This window comes from Parasteatoda tepidariorum, chromosome 8 (assembly GCF_982258835.1).
Source record: "Parasteatoda tepidariorum strain Cologne lab strain chromosome 8, Ptep-v5.0, whole genome shotgun sequence".
In the NCBI taxonomy this organism is placed as follows: domain Eukaryota; kingdom Metazoa; phylum Arthropoda; class Arachnida; order Araneae; family Theridiidae; genus Parasteatoda; species Parasteatoda tepidariorum.
The window spans coordinates 36,044,567-36,064,248 of NC_141762.1; the positions used below are offsets into that span (position 1 = coordinate 36,044,567).

A 19,682-nucleotide genomic window follows, 5' to 3' on the forward strand; every position below is an offset into this window, starting at 1 on the left:
AATCACGCGCGAGTAAAAAGCTTTTGCGAGGTGCGGAATGCGAAGCAAGATTTCGTAATTTATTTGGAATATCACTATTGATATTTGCTTCAATTCTTTCGTCTGAGTTTATTTCGTTCTCTTAGAATTTGAAGTTTTCAAACTATTTATGAAAGACAACTGATGTAACTTTTTGTGCAGCCTGAACCTTTCAGATTTCTTGAATGCACCCAAAGCGTACGTAATACATTTCCTTTAGATTTCGTCAATCTTGATTGATTTGTTTTGGGATCGTCTGTTTACATATTGTAATTTAAACTTTAAATTCTTCGAAAGCTGTGAATTTCAGCCTCTTTTTGCATTTGAAAGAAATTTTTTTTTTTTTTTTACGTATTTGCTATCTAGTTTACTAAAGTATTTTCGTTTCAAGCATTACCAGGTATTTGAAATTTATATTTGCATTGAGATTGAATAAATCTGCTCCATTTTTCATTTCTGTTACTAAGTTTTATAAATATTTCATTGTTTACTTATATTTTCATTCTTTAAAGTTCTACTTCTGCATTCATTTTTAGAGTGTAATAAATATTATTGATTATGATTTTGCAATAGGTATTGATATTCGGTTAAACATCCCCCCATTTTATGTAAAATAAAATGTGTCAATTTCATATCGTAAGATTTTAATCTTTACCCCTACAATAAATTTTTCCTCTTCAACTTGTCTTTGTAAGAGTGTTAAAACCCCTTTCACTAATTCTGAGTTGGTAAATTAGAAAAAAAAAGAAACTCTATTTGTACTTTTATAAATTTTTCACACATGATTTGTTTGTTTTACTAAAATTTTAATCTTAAGTGATATATAATTTTATTTTGACTCATCTATGTGAATTTGATCGATAGTTATGGATGATTTCAAGTGAAGTAGCATTAATTTTGTGCTGAAGTATTAGTAACATAGAAAATAATGTGTATAAGGAAAAAAGTTTTAAAATGAGAGTAAGTGGCCGTTTTGGTGCAATCAAATAAAAATGATCAGGGGTGAGGGTAAATATTATTCTTATATGAACTTTTATCTTAACTAAAAATATTCAATTCAAATTTTTAATTGTGTGCCTATTATGGGGGAATATTTCTGTATCATGATCTATTGTACCAACTACAATCGCCAGAGTGCCAAATAGATTTTAAACTTGCACTGCTTACAACAAGAACAAATAGTAATAAACAAACTCAATCTGGACTGCCAAAAAAGCTAAACCTTTCTAAATATAACAACCTAAAAAAAAATTGAACTCTGTGGCGCGACAGCCCATAGAGGTCCAAGGCCTACTCTGCCCATCTCAGTTTTCTTGACCTTGAACTCCAGGATGCAGGAGCAGATGTTCCGGTTAGGTGGTCAGCCGAACGTGGAACCCTGAGTGTTTAGTTCCCAAGCATACTTGCTACTCATTTATCGACCCACTGAAAGGATGAAAGACTGAGTCAACCTTGCCCGGCTCGAGGATCAAACCCGGGATCTATAACAACCATGTAGCCTCTTAAGCAGTATATCTAGAAATAACTAAAACAAATTTTCTTTTGAAACTCAGCTGCAGTATTTAATATCATTATTATTTTATGAAATGCAGGAAATTTTATCTCGGTAATTATATTATTTCTTTCTTTCTTTGAAAGCAAAATTATTTCTTTCTAAATATCGCGTCACACAATAAGCTCTAATAAGCAGCTGTAAACTGTTGAATAGGAAGTTATAGTAAGGAGCTCAAGATTTATTTTTGTTTGCATTTATATTGATACTATTATCCATTGGTGGTTTAATGTAGTCCAAGGTCTTGCTTCCTTAATAAATGCTGATATAATTTCTCTTGCTTGATGTCATAGGAAAAGTTGTAACTTACACTACAGGCTATACCCATATTAATTTGAGGATTCATCCCTTTGTTAAAATTCTTTTAAGCTCATGGTTTGGGAGGATGTATTGAAAATTACTGCTATAACCTACATTTTTTTTAGAATATTTTATGTTTTGAATAGAGAAATTTTTATCACACATTTTCTAGACTTAGAGATTTTTAATTATTGTTTATATTTATTATTATTGTATTTGTTGTATTTAGTATTTGTTTAGCTTTATTTTGGCATTCTTTAAGTTTATCACTTGCATAATATATAAAGTATTTATTATTATTTGTTATTTGATTGTTTTTATTATAGTTTTTCTTTTTTATCATTTCTAGAAATTTGTGTACTGAAATTTGATTCCAAAATGAATAGAAGAGGAAATATGGCCACACGTCGCCTGAAGCAAGATTATATGAGATTGATGAAAGATCCAGTACCTTATGTGAAAGCCCATCCATTACCTCAGAATATTTTAGAATGGTATATTATTTGTAGCATTTAATAATTTTTGTAAAAACTATTATTATTATTTTTTTAAAAATTTATTCTTCTTATTTTTTTTAATCCATAAATCATATGTTTTTAATTTTTCTTGAAACTCTTAAATACTTCATCTAAATAATAATAAAATTTAGATTAATATAAAGCATTATTTGTATTTTAATAAATTTACAAGAATCTAAATATTGTAGTATCATATTGATTTCTTCTATTTCATAAATTTTAAAGAACTTTCACGAATTCTAAGTAGATACATGCAAACGGATGCAGGGTTCCCACGGTCCTTGAAAGTCCTTGAATTTTTTTTTGCTAAATTTAGGTCCTTGAAAGTACTTGAAAAACGTCTTAGGTCCTTGAAAAACTTGATAGGTCCTTGAATTTGTCCAATACTGCCGGCGGCCCTTTTTATAAAACACCCGCGATCTTTCTCGTTCTTTCTGTTTTGTTCCCGAGCTCACTCACGTGGTTTTTAACGCCACCGTTTCTAACCGGGCATAGCGTCTTGGTGTCTGCCAAGCGCGCGGAGCACAGCAGACAATCAATGCGTTCGGGGCAAGACTCCACTTCATCTTCTGTCGCATATGCTTAGATCTTCTTTTTTCTTATCGAAACTGGAATAATCCCGAATTTCATTACAATATGTACCTTGTAGTTTTCAATAAATTTGCCGTTTTACCATCCGCACTTGTCCTTACGTTTGCGTCATTTCAAAACTTTATTGTAAAGCGTATTCGCAAAGGCACGGCTTCGTATTTGTGTTATGTAGTTTAGACTAGTTATGCCTGGGAAGTGCTATTTTAATCCCCAATGGATGGATAATCAAGCTTATAAAGAATGGATTTTATCGATGCCCGGAAAGAAGTTCAGAGCCAAGTGCCGATTATGCATGAAGGAGATCGATATCGCGAAAATGGAAGAATCTGCTCTGAAATCACACATGAAAGAAAGGTAAAACAAAAAAGCAGTCTCATGCCTTGAGTTCTCTTTTTCCAAAGACATCAACGTCTAATTCATCTGGTGTAAATACTCCTTCAACATCGTGTGCCCCATGTGAAACAGAAACTTTAGTGGCCGAGGTAACATTGTCTTCTTATCTGGTCAAAAGGAATGTGCTTGATGCTGAAATTCTCTGGAGTCTGAAGTGCATCACTAGTAATTATTCATGTAACTCCTGTGAAGGGATTAGTAAATTGTTCTCCAAAATGTTTACTGATAGCTGTATAGCGAGACAATTTTTTTGTAGTGCCACAAAGTGAGCCTATTTGGGCTCCTTTGGATTGGCACTATACTTCAAAGGGATTCTTATAAATGAGCTGAAGAATGTTGATTGCTACACTGTACTATTTGATGAGACGTTAAATCAGTCTCGACAATCTAAGCAGATGGACATTATGGTAAGGAATTGATAATAAAGTTTGCACTAAGTATCTTACCTCCCAATTTATGGGTCATGGAACTGCAGAAAATATTTTGTCCTCTTTTTACAAATGCATGGATGATGGTTAAAAGCTCTCTAAAATACTTCAATTATCCATGGATGGACCCTATGTCAATTGGAAATTCTATTAGAAGCTTCAGTGTGAATTAAAAGAGAAATATTCCCACCAGGTCATATTCATTGGCAGTTGTGGATTACACATAACGAATAATACTTTTAAACATGGTGAAAATGGGATATGTTCCTTCTAATTTTTATTTTCAGAAAGAATTGTTGCTGCATAACATTTAGAGAAGGTTGTGTAAATTATGGATGAATAATTTCAGAAACGATGTTTAATAGAGGAGAGGAGGGGGTTATGGAATAGTCATGGAATATGGAATACCTAAGATTTAGCTCTGTCTTTCATGCAGCCTTCACATGGAAATACACAGGATTAAAGGATTTCACCATTAACACCTCATTACCATTAGTTATAGATTGTGCTGAAAATGATTTTGTGAATTAATATGTAAAACCAGTAGGGTTGTTTTTAAAAAAATATAAATTTTAGTCCATAATACATATACTCTCTTCTCTCTATATAGACAAAGCATTTAGGTATTATATTTGAAATTAATTATTGCCACAACAAGCATTGTTGCTTCCAGTAAAATAGAAGAGAATAATTTTTAAAATTGGTCTTAGATTAAGGTCCTTGAAAATTTTGTTGAGGTCCTTGAAAAGTCCTGGAAAGTCCTTGAATTTCAATCTCATCATAGAGTGGGAACCCTGGGATGTGAGAAAATTTTTAGTTGCTAGTTCCTTGTACCAGTATCTAGATTCTCTAACTCTCCCTTGCAGATAATTAAATTTTCCTTAAAAATAACAAAATTTTCTTAGTTTTTTGAGGGTTGTTCAATAAGTCCTTTAAAAAAGCAAATTAAAAAATTCCTTAAGTCTTAAAATTTTTCAATTATCTTACCTATAGACAATTGACAAATATATTGCACTATATATTGACAAATATAGTGCAATAACCACACATAAGGCTCTCCTCTCTATTTATCCATTTTAATGTTTTTGCAAGTAATCAGCACAGGTGTTAAGCATGCATCCTCAGAAACTGTGGACGTCACTTTGATGGCCAATTTCAGCATCTGCCATTTTTTTAGCGGATCACCTTCAAAACAGGCTGTTTCAAATATTTCTGAAATGTAGTACTATCTTATGTCTCGTTCACTATCAAGTATTGATGAAGATACTTGTGAAGATGAAACTGAAAAAACACCAAACAGTCTCTGAATGAATCACACCATTACTTTTATGTTCCACTGAGAGCTAATGAGTCGATTTTCTCTCTCTTACTTTTATCTTATGAAATTCTTTTTTTCTAGATGACTTTTTTTTCTCTTAATTATTTTTTGCACGTTAATTGATAAATCACGCAAAACAGATCTTGTACTTCATCTATCATTTCAGAGAAAGTCACTTCTGTTAGATGTATGAAACAATGTTAATCATTTGGAGCTGTATTAAGCTCATTCATGCAATTCTTACCATTTACAAATACTGGAACAAATTTGCATCTAACCTCATACACCTTGGCTTTGATTTCTTTAGATTTTTAATCTTTTAAATAGAAGTGTTTATTAATTGCTCAAAACCAATTTCTTTAGATTTTTCTAAATAAACTGAGATTTATTTCTTTAATTGACTATAACAATAAAACTGTCTGATGGATAAAGTTTAAATTTTAACTGCACTCTAGCGAGAATGAAGTTTACGAAAAATAAACGTAATACGAGAATCATCTTTCATATTCTCTAGAGAAATATTTGAACACTCCTGATACCTTTGCCAAAAACAAAATCTTCTATTCAGTTTCTCATAGATACTTAACGTCACTAATTATTAATATTATTTATTAATTTAATTTGTTTTAAATATTTTCACCTAACCAATCCTTGTTTAGAATGTTTGTTATTTTTAATACTCTAAGGCAAACTTGGTTTGTTTTTAGTTTTTATCACTTCTTATTTAAACTTGAAAAAAAAAATTATTTAATGCATGTTTACTAAATTTATTCTTTGTTTTGACTTTAAAAAATTAAGTTACTTAGTTTTTGAATTTAAAAAATATCTTTAAACTGAAATATTCTTCTAGGCATTTTGCTGTTTTGGGCCCTGAGGACACTCCTTATAAAGGTAAAGTTTTGACATCTTTTAATTTCACATGTTTCGAAAAACCACTAACAACCACATTGTGGTTGTTAGTGGCTTTTCAAAATGAAACATTTCATTGCATGTAAGGTCGTATTTGCTAAGGATTCGATTCCATTTCTATGAAAAAAAAATTTCTTGCATTTTTCAATTGAATAATATTAGGCTAATAAAAATTGATTTAAGCTATACATAGAAAATTGGAGGCTATACTAAAAATTTAGGATTTACGTAGAGTCAAGAAATTGAATCGAATAGTAAAGAAAAAGTCATGTCTATGAACAGTTAAAATATGCTCATAAGCTTATTAGTTTTTTTCCTTCTTAACCCTCATTTACATTCAAAGATTCACTTCTCAGAATGTTTGCTTACCATCATCTATTTATTGATGCGTTTCCATCATTCATAAAAAAATCTTTTATACATGAATCTTTCTTGCCTCTCTGCACTAGCTTTGTGCTATTGTTCCTATGCTGAACCTTATATGTCATCTATAAGTGTATTTTATACACTTTTAATTCTTTTTTTTTAATGTTTATATAGAAAGTTATTCTAATTTTTCAATTGCTATGATTACTCCTTTAAAGAGTGGATGGTTAGTCATACATTTGTTTATAGTTGTACTAAAAAAGTTCTGAACATAGGAATTCAAAAAAATAAAAAAAAAGTATTTATATATTTTTTTTTAATGTTCATCTTATATTAATTTATAAATTAATCTAACTTTTGGCCAAAATAATGCATTTATGTAATATTGTCAGTGTTCTTTTCTTATTTTTAATGTGTAGGCATAATTGATATTCATTTTTGTTGTTCCTCTGATATTGAAATCTTCATACATAAAAAGTTATTTTTTATACTTCAAGTTCATTTGAACAAATGATTATTTTGGAAAATTTTGATCTTAAAAGTCCACATACGGAGTGAAATAAGTAAAATAAATTTTTTTTCCTAATCTAATTTTATAACAATAAAGGACAAAAGTTTGATAAGATAAGTTCTTATTTTGCCTATATCACTGTTGTATATTTTTTAATGTTCCAATTATTCTTTTGTAAAAAAAAAAAAAAAAAGAAAAGAAAAAAATTAATTCTTTTTTATGAAGTTCCAAAATTTTGCGCAGTTGATCTTTCTGTATATACATACATCTGTAATAAAGTTATAGTATACAAAGATATAATACAATAATGTAATGTGTAGTTATGATTTTAATATTTAATTAATGATTATTAGCTTATATTTAAAATCTAATACATTTATCAGTTTTCTAAGTTTTTAATAGAAGATTTGCCACAACTTGTTATATGGCAAATTAGTTTTATAATTACAATTCAGAAGATAGCTAACATCATATCACTGTCCAATGGTTTGTTACTTGTTTATATGCATATATGTAAATATATATGATCTAATAATTCTTAATATGAATTATAATATAGGAATAATATATATTCCTATCAGTTATATGTAACAAACCACGATATCCTGAAATAAATAAACACAAGTTAATATTTTCCAGGTTTTTACCAGTAAAAGTCTAATTTTTACCATATCCTAGAAAAAACTGTTTTTTCCCTGTTAAAAACCCAGCCCTGCTTTTTTAGGGTGCACAAAATCATGGACCTGCAGTGTTTTCATCTCAGAAAAAAAATGGGTGAGAATTTCTCACCCTTTCTCAAAAACAGGGTGAGATTTCAAAAAGTTAAGTGAGATTTCAAAAATTAAAAAAAAAAAAGAAAAACACAAAGAGACTTGAAAAAAAATCATTTCTTTAATTATAATGCATTTTTAACATCTTCTAATTTTTAAAGCATTGAATATTTTTGCTGCATCATCATATGGAAAATGTTCTACATCTACTTTTTCATCAGCTATTCTCATTAGGTTGCTCAAATGCGTATTTGTTTCGTTTTGATCGTTTCTACCCACATTTGTTTCATTTTCATTTGTCCGTTTCGGAGTAGAAGATATTGGCTTTACAAGGTATTTGTCCATCTTACATTAATGAGCAAAAAATTTGAACGTCTCATGAAGAAACCTTACCTACGGTAAACAAGTGGTTGCAGAGAAATGCATTCTGAAAGAGGTTCTGTGGTTCGGAAGGATGGTGTTCTGTTGTTCTTAAAGGTTCTGAACAATACTGGTAAATAGGGAAGCTAGATAATGGGGCAGATGATGAAAATAATAAAAGATCCAGGAAGAAAAGTGAAACGGATTTTATTCTAAATGGCGAAAAAAGAGAAAATTTTTTTTCCCGAATTTTGAAATTGGTTAATAGAATGCGCGAATTTCTCGCGGTAATAATTTTTTAATGCGAGAATGTAAAAAAATATGCGAGTTTCTCGCGTTCTCGCGCTGTAGTGAATGTTGATTTGTTGTTGTTGTTACTTATTCCACTTGGCCTAGAGCAAGGCTAGACCAAGTCCAGAAGACCATTCACTGACAGAAAATCATATACCATCGCTGGAGCCTCCAAGATAAAATTCTTCTCTAGCCCCATACAGGACAGCAAATGATCAGGTATAACCTGGTGCACATTACATTTTAGACATACAGGGAAAGTTTTTTGACCCTGAACAAATGTTAGTCCACGGGGATGACCCTGATTAGTCTTGGGATAGCTGTCTGTAGTTTCCTATCACCTTTTAGCTCCAGGGCAGCCCCAGGACTATTTTGTTGATACCAATCATGACTAGGTGGAATCCTCCAAGTCCTGTTATTGTCGGCCTTTACTTTTGCATAGATTTCATTGCATGTTAGAAGGCCACTACTACCTATAGGATCATTAGCACCCTCCTTGGCCAGTTCATAGGCCAGATCATTAAAGTAAAGGTTTACGTGGGAGGGGATCCACTGTAGATGTATGTCATTGTGAGAAGAGAAAGTCTTCAAATTGTTAATGATATACGGGCCAGTTCTGTCACCGATGTTTCGCCAATTGCTCAGATATTGTATTGAGCTCTTACTATCCGTGAAAATCCAGATATTCTTTGCACTCTCAATGGAAATCATGTGTTCCAGAGCCGCATTTATGGCGATTAGTTCTGATCTAAAAACTGAACAATGATTTGGACTATGCCTTTTAATTTTTGTAATGACGTCTTGGTTTTTTATGACAACACCACTACTAGTGTTGCCATTATCAAATTTACTTCTATCCTGATTTGGACCTGCTGATCTTATGGATGTGCAACAGCTTAATTTTAGATTAATTATTTTTTTAAAACTTTTGTATCACTATATAACATTTTGTCTGTATTTGGTAAATTGAATAGTGTCTTACATTTTTCTTTTTGTAAATACCAATTTAGGTGGTGTTTATCATGGTAAACTAGTGTTTCCCGCAGAGTTTCCTTTCAAACCTCCTAGCATTTACATGATCACTCCAAATGGAAGATTTAAATGCAATACAAGACTTTGTCTCAGTATTAGTGATTTTCACCCTGATACTTGGAATCCAGCTTGGTCAGCTGGCACTATTTTAACTGGTCTTCTCAGTTTTATGGTATGTGTTTATCCAAAACTGTGCATGCTTGTCCAGTGTTTCTAAATAATTAAAATGAAGATTTAACCTTGTTAATGATTATTACACTAGTAGCATTTTCTTTAGTTTATTTGATACAATTTACAGTACCCTTAAACTATTTCTTGACTACAAAATAAAGTAAAAAAATAAATAAGGGAAAGGGACTTTTACTGACTGAGATCCACGGTGTAGGTGTTGTAGCTCACCCCTTCTTTTTCTCTTCTAAACTTGACTGACTGAATCTACTTCCGTCCTCCCTGGGTTGCTGTGCGTGGTAACAAGCGACACATAAATATGTCGTTTGTTACATGCGTCATATATAAATGCATTTGATCTATTCTTGCTTTTTAAAAGTATATAAGCACATTGAACATGACATACTAATAAAAACCACAGAAAAAGTAAAACTTTCATGCACCTAGAGAATAAGTTTTTTTTTTCTTTCTTTAAATTTTTTCTTTACAAAATACATACATTAGCTGTTCATTATTTTTTGTCATAAGATGTTTTAAAATCAAATAGGAAAGATAAAAAAATTTGTGGCAAAATTAGATTGTGTAAATGTTAATAGCAACAGGTGATGATTTTAGATTTGCCAGAATTTGTGAGTGATGTAATAAAAAATTTTGGTTGCGGAGAGTTAAATAGATTTTTATAATTGTCGATTGTTATTTTGCTGCCTTATCTGAATTTAAACTTTAAAACATAATAAACTATTTCTTAATTTGGTTTTACAATTAATTAAAAGGTTTTAAGATTTTCTGATTTATGAACTTTTTTTTCTTGATTTTTTCTCCTTTTTGTGTGAGGTTTTGGGAGTGTCAGGCAATTTATAAGATTGATTCATTGTTTTTTTAAACAAATTCTGGTTATGTTAAGCATACTTTAAAACAGACTTTGATATCCAACTAGGCTAATGCCTTAAAATTTTTCACAATTCTCAAGTTATGCTCACTATTAGTTAAACTGTAGAATCTAGTATGTTGCACCTAGAGTTTTTGTTTTATTTATTGAAATGTCTCCTTGAAAAGTGCTATAGCATATTCTGAAGAGCTGTGAAACAGTGAGTTTGCAAAGGCGACCAAGCTGGTCGAAGATTTTTAATTGTCTTTTATTCTAATAAATTTGTTATTGTTTTCTTTATGTCTAATTTTTAAAAGTAGCGAATGCTTCATATTTAGTGATTTTAATATGATTGTGATGAAACAAATTAGTATGTAGTTCAAGTTAGATTAAGCTTAACAATTTTTGATACTGTGAAGTAAGGCTGCTTAAACACTAATTTCAGTAATATATTTCTTGTCTTTTATTAATAGGTTGAAAAAAACCCTACTTTGGGCAGTATTGAAACTTCAGATTATGAAGTAAATATTTCCATATTTATTTGTATTTTATTATTCCGAATATAAATTAACAATTATTTCATATTTTGTTTTCTGTATTTTAAATTCTTTGTAATTCCTATACTTTCATTCATTAATCACTCTTTAGTTGTCTTTCACTGTTAATTAACATGTTATGGAATGGAAACTAGGGTAACATTGTTTACTTTTCTGAAATTACATGAAAACAGGGTTCGTGATTTTTTTGATTTTTTTTAAAAAAATCAAAAGAATCAGATTTTTTTGATTTAAATCGGATTTTTTTGATTTAAATCAGATTTTTTTGATTTTTATTCAAATACACTAAGAACTTTAATTTATGATTTAAAAAATTTATAAATGTTTAATCAAGTTAACTTAATATTAAAACTATATTGTAAGAATATTTTAGAAGCTCTAACTAAAATAATATTTCATTATAATACATAGTTTTGAATGCATAGCAACCATTTTGAAACAAATGCGTGATTAAAATTTAAAGACTAGATGAAATAGAGAATTTAAGGAATACTTCAGGGGTCTTTCTGGGTTTTTCTGAGAGGTACCTATTTTGTGAAAATTAAAAATTATATTAAAAAATCAACACAAATATAGTAAAAATATGGATTTATCATTTCTTACGAGACACAAAAATAAAATTTTAGGAAAAGGTATTTTGTGTGATTATTCTATCATTTTTCCTAAAGTTGAATTTGTAAAGGTACCGTTAAACGATAGTAAATTTGGCTTGGACAGAACCCTGTACTTTAACTATTAAAACAAAGTTTCAGTTTGCAAACCATAACTTTAATTTAAAATTGTGATTTCTTTTTTTTTTCTCTTGATTTTTAAAATTGCAAAATAAATGTAGCAGACTGTGTTTATAAATGTAGTCATTCATCAAAAAAGTAAATAAATATTTAATCTAAATATTTTTATATTAAAGTATTCATTTTTAATTCTATATCAAAATAGATTAAGTTAAGCTAAAAAAAATTTTAGAAAATCTATGTACTCATTGGAATTTTTTTTCACAAAAATTTCTTTATGGAAAATCAGATAATGTCAAAGATACTGTAAACATATTATGAGAAAAAAATACCAGTTAATAACCCTACTGCATCAAATAGACTTTGAAAGGGAAGAATGACACTATATTAGGAAAAAAACATCTGCCCCTTTTTGGCATATTAGGGTAATTTCTTTTTAATATAACCTCAAGCTTATTTTCCACCAATAAAATATGATGTAGATTTTAATTCACGCTTTTTCATTCAATATGTAGAATTTTAATTAACATTACTTGTATTATTTTTTGAAAAAAATTCATGTTTATTAATTACTTTTTACAGCTATGCAAGTCTATATTAAGACAGCATTAAATGTTTACTTTAATCTGTACTTTCAATCTCAAGAATCAAAACATTTTTATGTGTTGGAATTTAACACGCACCAAGAAAGTAATTTCGTTAATTTTTCGTAATTAAAATTAACTAATGCAGCAATTTATTTAAATTAAATTTTAATACTGATTAAAGTAAGTAATAAAAGTATCAAAAATTTAAAACGCTGTTTTTTAACTTTTAAAATCAATATTTATAGATAAAAAAATTTAGTTGATTTAAATTAATGATTTTTTTAAAAAAATCATTTGATTTAAATCAAGATTTAAATCGTGATTTAAATCAAGCTGATTTAAATCAACGAACCCTGCATGAAAAAGAAGCAATTATTATTTCATATCTTTGAATAAATAAGATAATAAAAAATAACCATAGCAGGATAAATTAAAACTAATATATTCAAATATAGAGACATATTTATGCAAATATATTAGTACAAGCAATGAAGTCATCCAAGTGCTAAGAAAGATTTCTAGAATGTTCTAGTTTAGTTTAAAAAATTGTTTTTTTTTTCCAAAAAAGAAAAAAAAGGCTTTTAATTTAAAGAAAGAACATGTAAAATTTTCTAAAACGAGTGCGGACAAGAATTTTTAGCCGGTGTAATGATCAGGCATCCGAGAGTTTTAGACCCTGAGATATACATATTTAAATTTTTCTTAATGTCAAGTTTTTAAAAAAATTAAAATACCTTATTGCACTTTAATTTCAGCAGAATATGCTTTCATTTTGGTGTAGCATTTCATTTCATTTGTTTGATTTTTTATTACTTACTACTTAATCAATTTTACAATTGTTTTAAAAGATTTTTTGAAGCATTTTGTATTTTAATTATTTATAACATTTATAAAACAATTTTTAATTTTTTAAAACACTAAATTTATTATTTAGATTGTAATTTTTGCAATTTAATTACAACTCTAATTTCAATTTCTCATTTTGCCACTCTAATTACCATTAGAATATCATTAAAAGGCATTGTGTATTTTTTTTTTTGATTTATGACTGTTCATATATCTTTTATTTGTTTATTTAGGGTTAATTTGTTAGTAATTTTGGTTTTGCTTAATGCATGATAACTTATACACAATTCTGACCACATTGCCATAAAATTGTGGGAATCTTTTGCTTAACTCTTACTTATAACTTAAAATTGTCTTAAAGAATTGGATTAAAGCACTTAAAATTGTTTTCAAGAAGTGTTTAAATACATTAAAATTATAATGAAATTATAATAATTTTTTAAAGTTTTGTTAAAATCTTTTCCATGTGGAATATGTTATTTTTTTAAGATTGTAATTTAATAGTTATAATTCTGATAATTTTTTTCAGAAACGATTGTTAGCCAAAAGAAGTCTAAAATTTAACCTGAAAGATCCTATTTTTTGTGAACTTTTTCCAGACCTAGTTGAAGTAAGTTTGTACCTGTATTACTATAGTAAAAATAGATAATTTGATTTGCTGTTTTGAGTTGTTTATAATGGGTATTAGGATATGTTTTGAGCATTGTTTTTATAAAATTAAAAATCAAAATAAATTTAGTCCATAGGGGAGAATCATAATGATATGATTACTGGGATGAAGGTTTAATTCTGGTGACTATTTTTTTTTTGTAACAATAAAAGAATTATAATTTTTCAAAAAGGACTTACATAATATGTTTTAATAAAAATATAAAATAAATGAGGATTGCATAGATATAATAAGTACAGTCGAACCCCGCTATAGTGAACCTGGGATATAGTGAACACTCGGATGTAGTGAACTTTTTTAGCGGTCCCGTCCGTATTCCTATTTAAATAATGTTATTTTTAACGCTTATAGTGAACAGCTTAGAACTTGGAAACTCGGCTATAGTGGACTCAAATTTCATTTCTTTAAATATCTTTTTCAGTCCTCCATCTTTAAACTTGTAGGTGTTGGGACTGAAAATGAATGCATTCCTATAAAATGTGTCATATTACTCTCCTTTATGCTTATCACTTTTAACTATACTGTAATAAATGTCAAACAGATCATTTATCTTATACTCCCTCCTCCCTGACAAGCCTCGCTTTATCTCTTTTCCCCAAGCTTGCTCTACAACTAGTTAACTTGGACACCTGCTGAATTCTTGGAATTTTCTTATCAGTTCAAACCATATTCTTTACAAATCACCCCTTGACAATCAGGAAGGGGAACAATTTAACTCATTCTACAGCTGCTCTCTTCATATTCTTACATTATCTATTTGAGACAAGATTTTTATTTCAAAAGCAGTGAAAATGGCAAATTCTCTAAAGAGAAAAGCGTTTTCGATAGAGGACAAAGTTAAAATTGTAAAGCGTATTGATGATGGAACCAATCAATCGACACTGTGTAAGGAATTTTCCTTGTCAAAATTGAAGTGCAATTCTTGCGGCATACGACAAAAACATGGTTTCATCGAAAAAACTGCGTGGAGCTGAAAGAGAAAACGGAGAAGATGCTTTGTCAAGATGGCTCGAAATCTTGTTCAAAATGTAAAAATCTTGCATTCTTTGCACATTGTCGATAAGAAAATTGATGAATTCAATTTAAAATCAAATTGTGTTCAATCAAATATCACAAAATTTTTTCATAAAAAGTGAAAATAAAACTAATATTTAGCGACGTAATTACTTTTTCCATCAATTTTTGCTTTATTATCTGTTAATTAGTTAATAATTTTTAAATGACTTATGCAAAATTGCAAAGCCATTTTTCAATCATTCAACTGTCTTATGCAAAAAATATTCTTCAAAAAATTTGGATATAGTGAACCATCGGTTATAGTGGACAGATTACTGAGTCCGCAGACGGTTCACTATAGCGGGGTTCGACTGAAGAAACATTTTGTTTGCACTAAAACATTTTTAATTGAATGCTTTTAAAAATTGTAAGCTATGACCATCCTGGACTACTATTTTTTTAATGCATATAATCATCATCTTATGCTATGTTTTGTTTGCTTAAAATTTGTGGGTTATGTAGTTTTGTTACAGGTGACCTTAACATTGATTTTCTAGTGAATTTTTGATTTGAATGACCTTTATTGTCATATTATTTCTTTAACCCTCAAGCTAAAACTCCAAGTACCATATATCATGTTTGTTTTTTTAATTTAGTTGTTTTTATCATATAATGAATGAATTGCAATTTGTATTTTTCTTTTGTATTATTGATTTTTGATCCTATTTATTTTAGGATTCTAGAAAAGTCATAAGTGAACTCGAACTTTTGAATAATAATAGGAACTCTGATATAAGATCTGATTCTACTCGTAGCTCAAATGGTTCTCAGTTTGAAAAAGGCCAAGCTGTTTTAAGTGCACTCACTAATGTTGCTGTTATTATTGGATTTGCAGCATTTGCATATACAGTTAGATATGTAATTAATAGTATAATCAAGTAAAACATGCTGTATTATTTGCTTCTAAATTTCTTCTCTTTTAATTATGTAATGACTATCATTCTTATTACTAAATTTACAAAAAGGAAGAAATTTTGTGTACATTTTGTTTTTTTGACGTTTTTGAATATAAGTGTTTTGTTTAAAGGAAGAAAAAAAAATCAAATTTTAATTGTAAAATTTTTTTACAAGATATTGCATAGTTTAGTTGTATATTATTGGGAACTTTGTATTTTATTGTTTATTCCTCCATCTAAAACTATTTGCTTTAGATTAAAAATAGTATATATATAAGAATTTTAATACAATAGTAGAATATCAAAAGATTAAAAAAAAATTTTTTTTTGATCAAGCAAGATAATATAAATTTTTTATTGTCTTTGCTTTAGATTTAAAATAGTTTATATTACAGCCTTTTAAAAGTATGCAAAAGGAAAAAATTCACACTTTTGTTGGGATTATAGAATTGATGGTAAATTCATTAGAGGCCTTTTATACTTGTAATTAGTGTAAATATGTATATTTACTCCAGTTGTTTATAAAAGAAGTTGTTAATATAGTCTGTTGTGTCAATGCTCTGAGTATATTTTTTCCCCCTGCTTACGAGTTAACTGCACACATCTGATTTTTATGTTTATGGTTTTTCTTAAACTGTTTTCACCTATTAAAAATCACTGAATGACTATATATATTAACAATATTGTGTTTTAAAATCCACAATTTTCTTGCATCTTTATTCTTGACAGTAATTTTATTTTTTATTAATCTTTTTTAAATATTTGGTTTCATTAAGGGGTCACTTTGCCCAAAAGTTGACAAAACAGTTTTTATTACTTATATTAAAACTTCAAGTGATTCAATGCACACTTTGAGATTTTTTTTATCTCTCTAATAAAATTATTTATAATTTTATGAACAATTTAAAGCATAAAAACCGTGTTTTTTACTGCAAAAACAAAATGTGAAAGTGCTTTTTTGACATTGATGCTTTTTTGGTGCCTACATGATACTTGAATCTTTACGGCTTTTTTTTATAGAATAAAAAGCTTGGAAGTAAATTTTTTTTTACAATCGGCATGATGTTCTAAAATTGTGCTTTGAATAAACATTTTAAAAATTACTTAAATATTTACTTCATTTTATATTTCAGTGTTCAATGTGTTAAATGTTTAATTTTTTTGCAAGTTTTGCAATTAATTAAGCTTAGAAAATATTGATATATAAATAAGTTAATACACAAATTTATAACAATAATAATTACGATAAAAAAAAATTGTTTTAGAAAAATGTTTAAAAAAAATATTTAAAAATTGGGAATTTTAACTGTTAAAAAAATTTAGTCATATTAATATGCATGTAAAGCCACCAAAAAAAAAATGCTTGTTATAATTTTTGTTAGAAAATTGTCCTAAAGGTACTGTGACCCCTTAAAACTGTGTTGTTGAATGGTATTATAAATTCATTAAATAATTGTTAAAAATTTGTTCTTGGCATTCACAATAATTTTCCAGATTTCAATGCATTGTTTGTATATAGAATGATATTTGTATTCTGGCTCAGTTGGTCACATTATAAAAGTGGTGTGTAATTTTGTTTTACAAGAATATTAGTAAATTAAATTGATTATAAAAATTTGCTTGTCACAGTATTCTTCTCAGTACATACTTCAGGAAAAATTACTTTTGGAATCATTTCAAATTTTTTTTATGTTGATTTTTTCAATTAAGTAAAATTTTTAAGTTTGTAACCTTAATGCAAGATTGTAAACCTGGATCTATAGAAAATATCCTTTCTTACTGTACTGTTTTTTTTCTTCTTATTAAAGATCATCAAATTATATATATATATTTATAATTAGTTGTAAGAAAAAGGTTAATGTTAAAAAAAAAAAGGATAATTCTTGAAGCAAATTGATGTGATAGGGCATAAATTTTTCTTCCCAAAGTTTCTGTCTTTAGTTCAAAATTTTATTTAATAGGTAGCACTGTTCCCGTAAGTTTTTTTCTTCTTTTTTTAAAAATTGGTCAATTTGTAAACTAAAGAAAAACTGAAAAATCACAAAATTTTTTTCAAAATCTGTCACGGAATTAAAATAACAATATTGTCAATGTATCCATCATCCAGCCACAATCACATGTTGTAATTGAATAATAGAATTTTATACAAAAAAGCGTAAACTGAAACTTATTGTGCCACCTGTCAGAAAAATTTTGGACTAAAAGCTGGAACTCTGGTAGAAAATATTTCTGCTTTATCTCATAAAATTGTTGCAAGAAGTTTTTAACCAGAACTGTTTTTCTTATTTAAATATTTTTATATCTTTGCTGAATCTTTTACTGTTTAAAACTGGTATTAAACAATTTACTTATTTTTAAGTTACACAAATATTACAATTGAAATATTTTATTTATTATTTAGATATATATTTGAATTGACTGTTAATTTCTTAGATAATGATTACACTGCTATCTATATCACTGGATGCAATGATCTCAATTTTACTTCTGAATGTTTCAACACTATCATATTTACTTGCTTTAAATATATTGTGTTCATTAATATTAACATTATGTAAAAACATTCCATATTTAACTTTAGAAGATTGGATTAGATTTATTGTTTATTTAACTGCTTCTGACTTTTTCACTCTTGTTCAGGAGTCTTTTAGTTGTGTTAAACATAAAAAATTTATTTAATACAATAATATACAATTCAAGAGGGGATGAAACTTAATGTTTAGATAAATAAAACATTTGTCAAAGTTTTCACTTTGAAAGTATTTGTAAAATTTATTATTTTGTAATTAACTACTAATTTCCCAGTTTATATATTTTTATTTTGTTATGTTAAAAGCATATTATTTTTTTTATCAACCAAGTGCAAAATTTTAGTTTTCTTAAGTTTATTTTAATGTATAATTCAGCATATTTATGTATATTGCTTCTTGTTAACTTTTATTTATCCATCAATACTATATTTGCCGTTAAAAAGTATTGAAAGTGATATACGGAGGGAGTTTTACTATTATTTAGATGCATTAATTGTTCGGCTATGAAAATAACTATAAAGTTGGGTTTAATTTGCCTGTGGAAAATATCTAAGTTACTTCTTTATTTACTTTAAATACATGCTTGATTTGTCCTGCTTTTGGTATTTTCTTTAAGTTATTCTTTCTGAAGTGTTCAAAAATTCCCTCACAGTTTCTATACTGAATTTCAAGGAGAAACATCAGTTTTCTGTTCTGAAATGCAACCATGATACTCTTCCACTCCAATCTGAATTTTGGTTAAATCGATAAAAAGATTGATATAAATATATATATATTTAAATAATCTGTATTATTTTTAGATCAAAAATTAAGTAAAAAACAAATAAGTAAATTTTCAATAGTGATCTATAAAACTTACACAGATTGAAATTTTTATTATTTAACTAGAAATTATATGAAATTTCATTATTTTTTTTGCGCATTTATTAAAATAGTTTTATGTTTAGAGCTTACAAGTTATGAAATGGCATATACTTGTTCTTCAATATTTTTTGATCTATCATTAAAATAAAATTTGTTTTATTCTGTTGATGGTGTTATTTATTAATTAATCTTTATTTTTCTAATGTTCTTTTAAAAAAAAAATTCTTTGAATTGTGGCTCTGGTTTGCATCAGTTATTTGTACAGCACAGCTCTAGTTTGTTTGTCAAAATGTAATAAGATGCTTGAAAATATAATTTTTTTTTCTATTAGAAAGTTTTTCTTAGATCTAATTCTCTAAAAATTTGTATTAAGTGAAGTCTCATTTCAGGGTGCGTAGCCAAATTATGAAACAAGAAATAAGCACCTTTTAGGCACTCAAAAAATATTTTTAAGCACTTTAAAAAAATATCATAATTGAGCAGTATTGGAAAGTTTTTGACAATTGACGGTTTTATCTTGTTTGGACCGTCAAGTCAAGTAAAAAAAAAAA

General features: G+C 27.9%; 1 protein-coding gene across 2 annotated transcripts; it reads left to right on the forward strand.

The window, feature by feature from the left end:
- The first annotated feature begins 15 nt into the window (after nucleotides 1–15).
- On the forward strand, nucleotides 16–19,297 carry LOC122268998 (ubiquitin-conjugating enzyme E2 J2). Of its 2 annotated transcripts, none has more exons than XM_043040218.3 (7): nucleotides 16–216; nucleotides 2,220–2,364; nucleotides 5,969–6,009; nucleotides 9,336–9,529; nucleotides 10,867–10,914; nucleotides 13,644–13,724; nucleotides 15,516–19,297. In XM_043040218.3, exons 1-7 carry the CDS (start codon nucleotides 204–206, stop codon nucleotides 15,720–15,722), a joined length of 729 nt encoding a protein of 242 aa, XP_042896152.2. In that variant the 5' UTR covers nucleotides 16–203; the 3' UTR covers nucleotides 15,723–19,297. The 2 variants fall into 2 exon arrangements, with proteins under 2 accessions (XP_042896152.2, XP_042896154.2); XM_043040220.3 differs by having other exon boundaries at nucleotides 202–418.
- The last annotated feature ends 385 nt before the right edge of the window (nucleotides 19,298–19,682 follow it).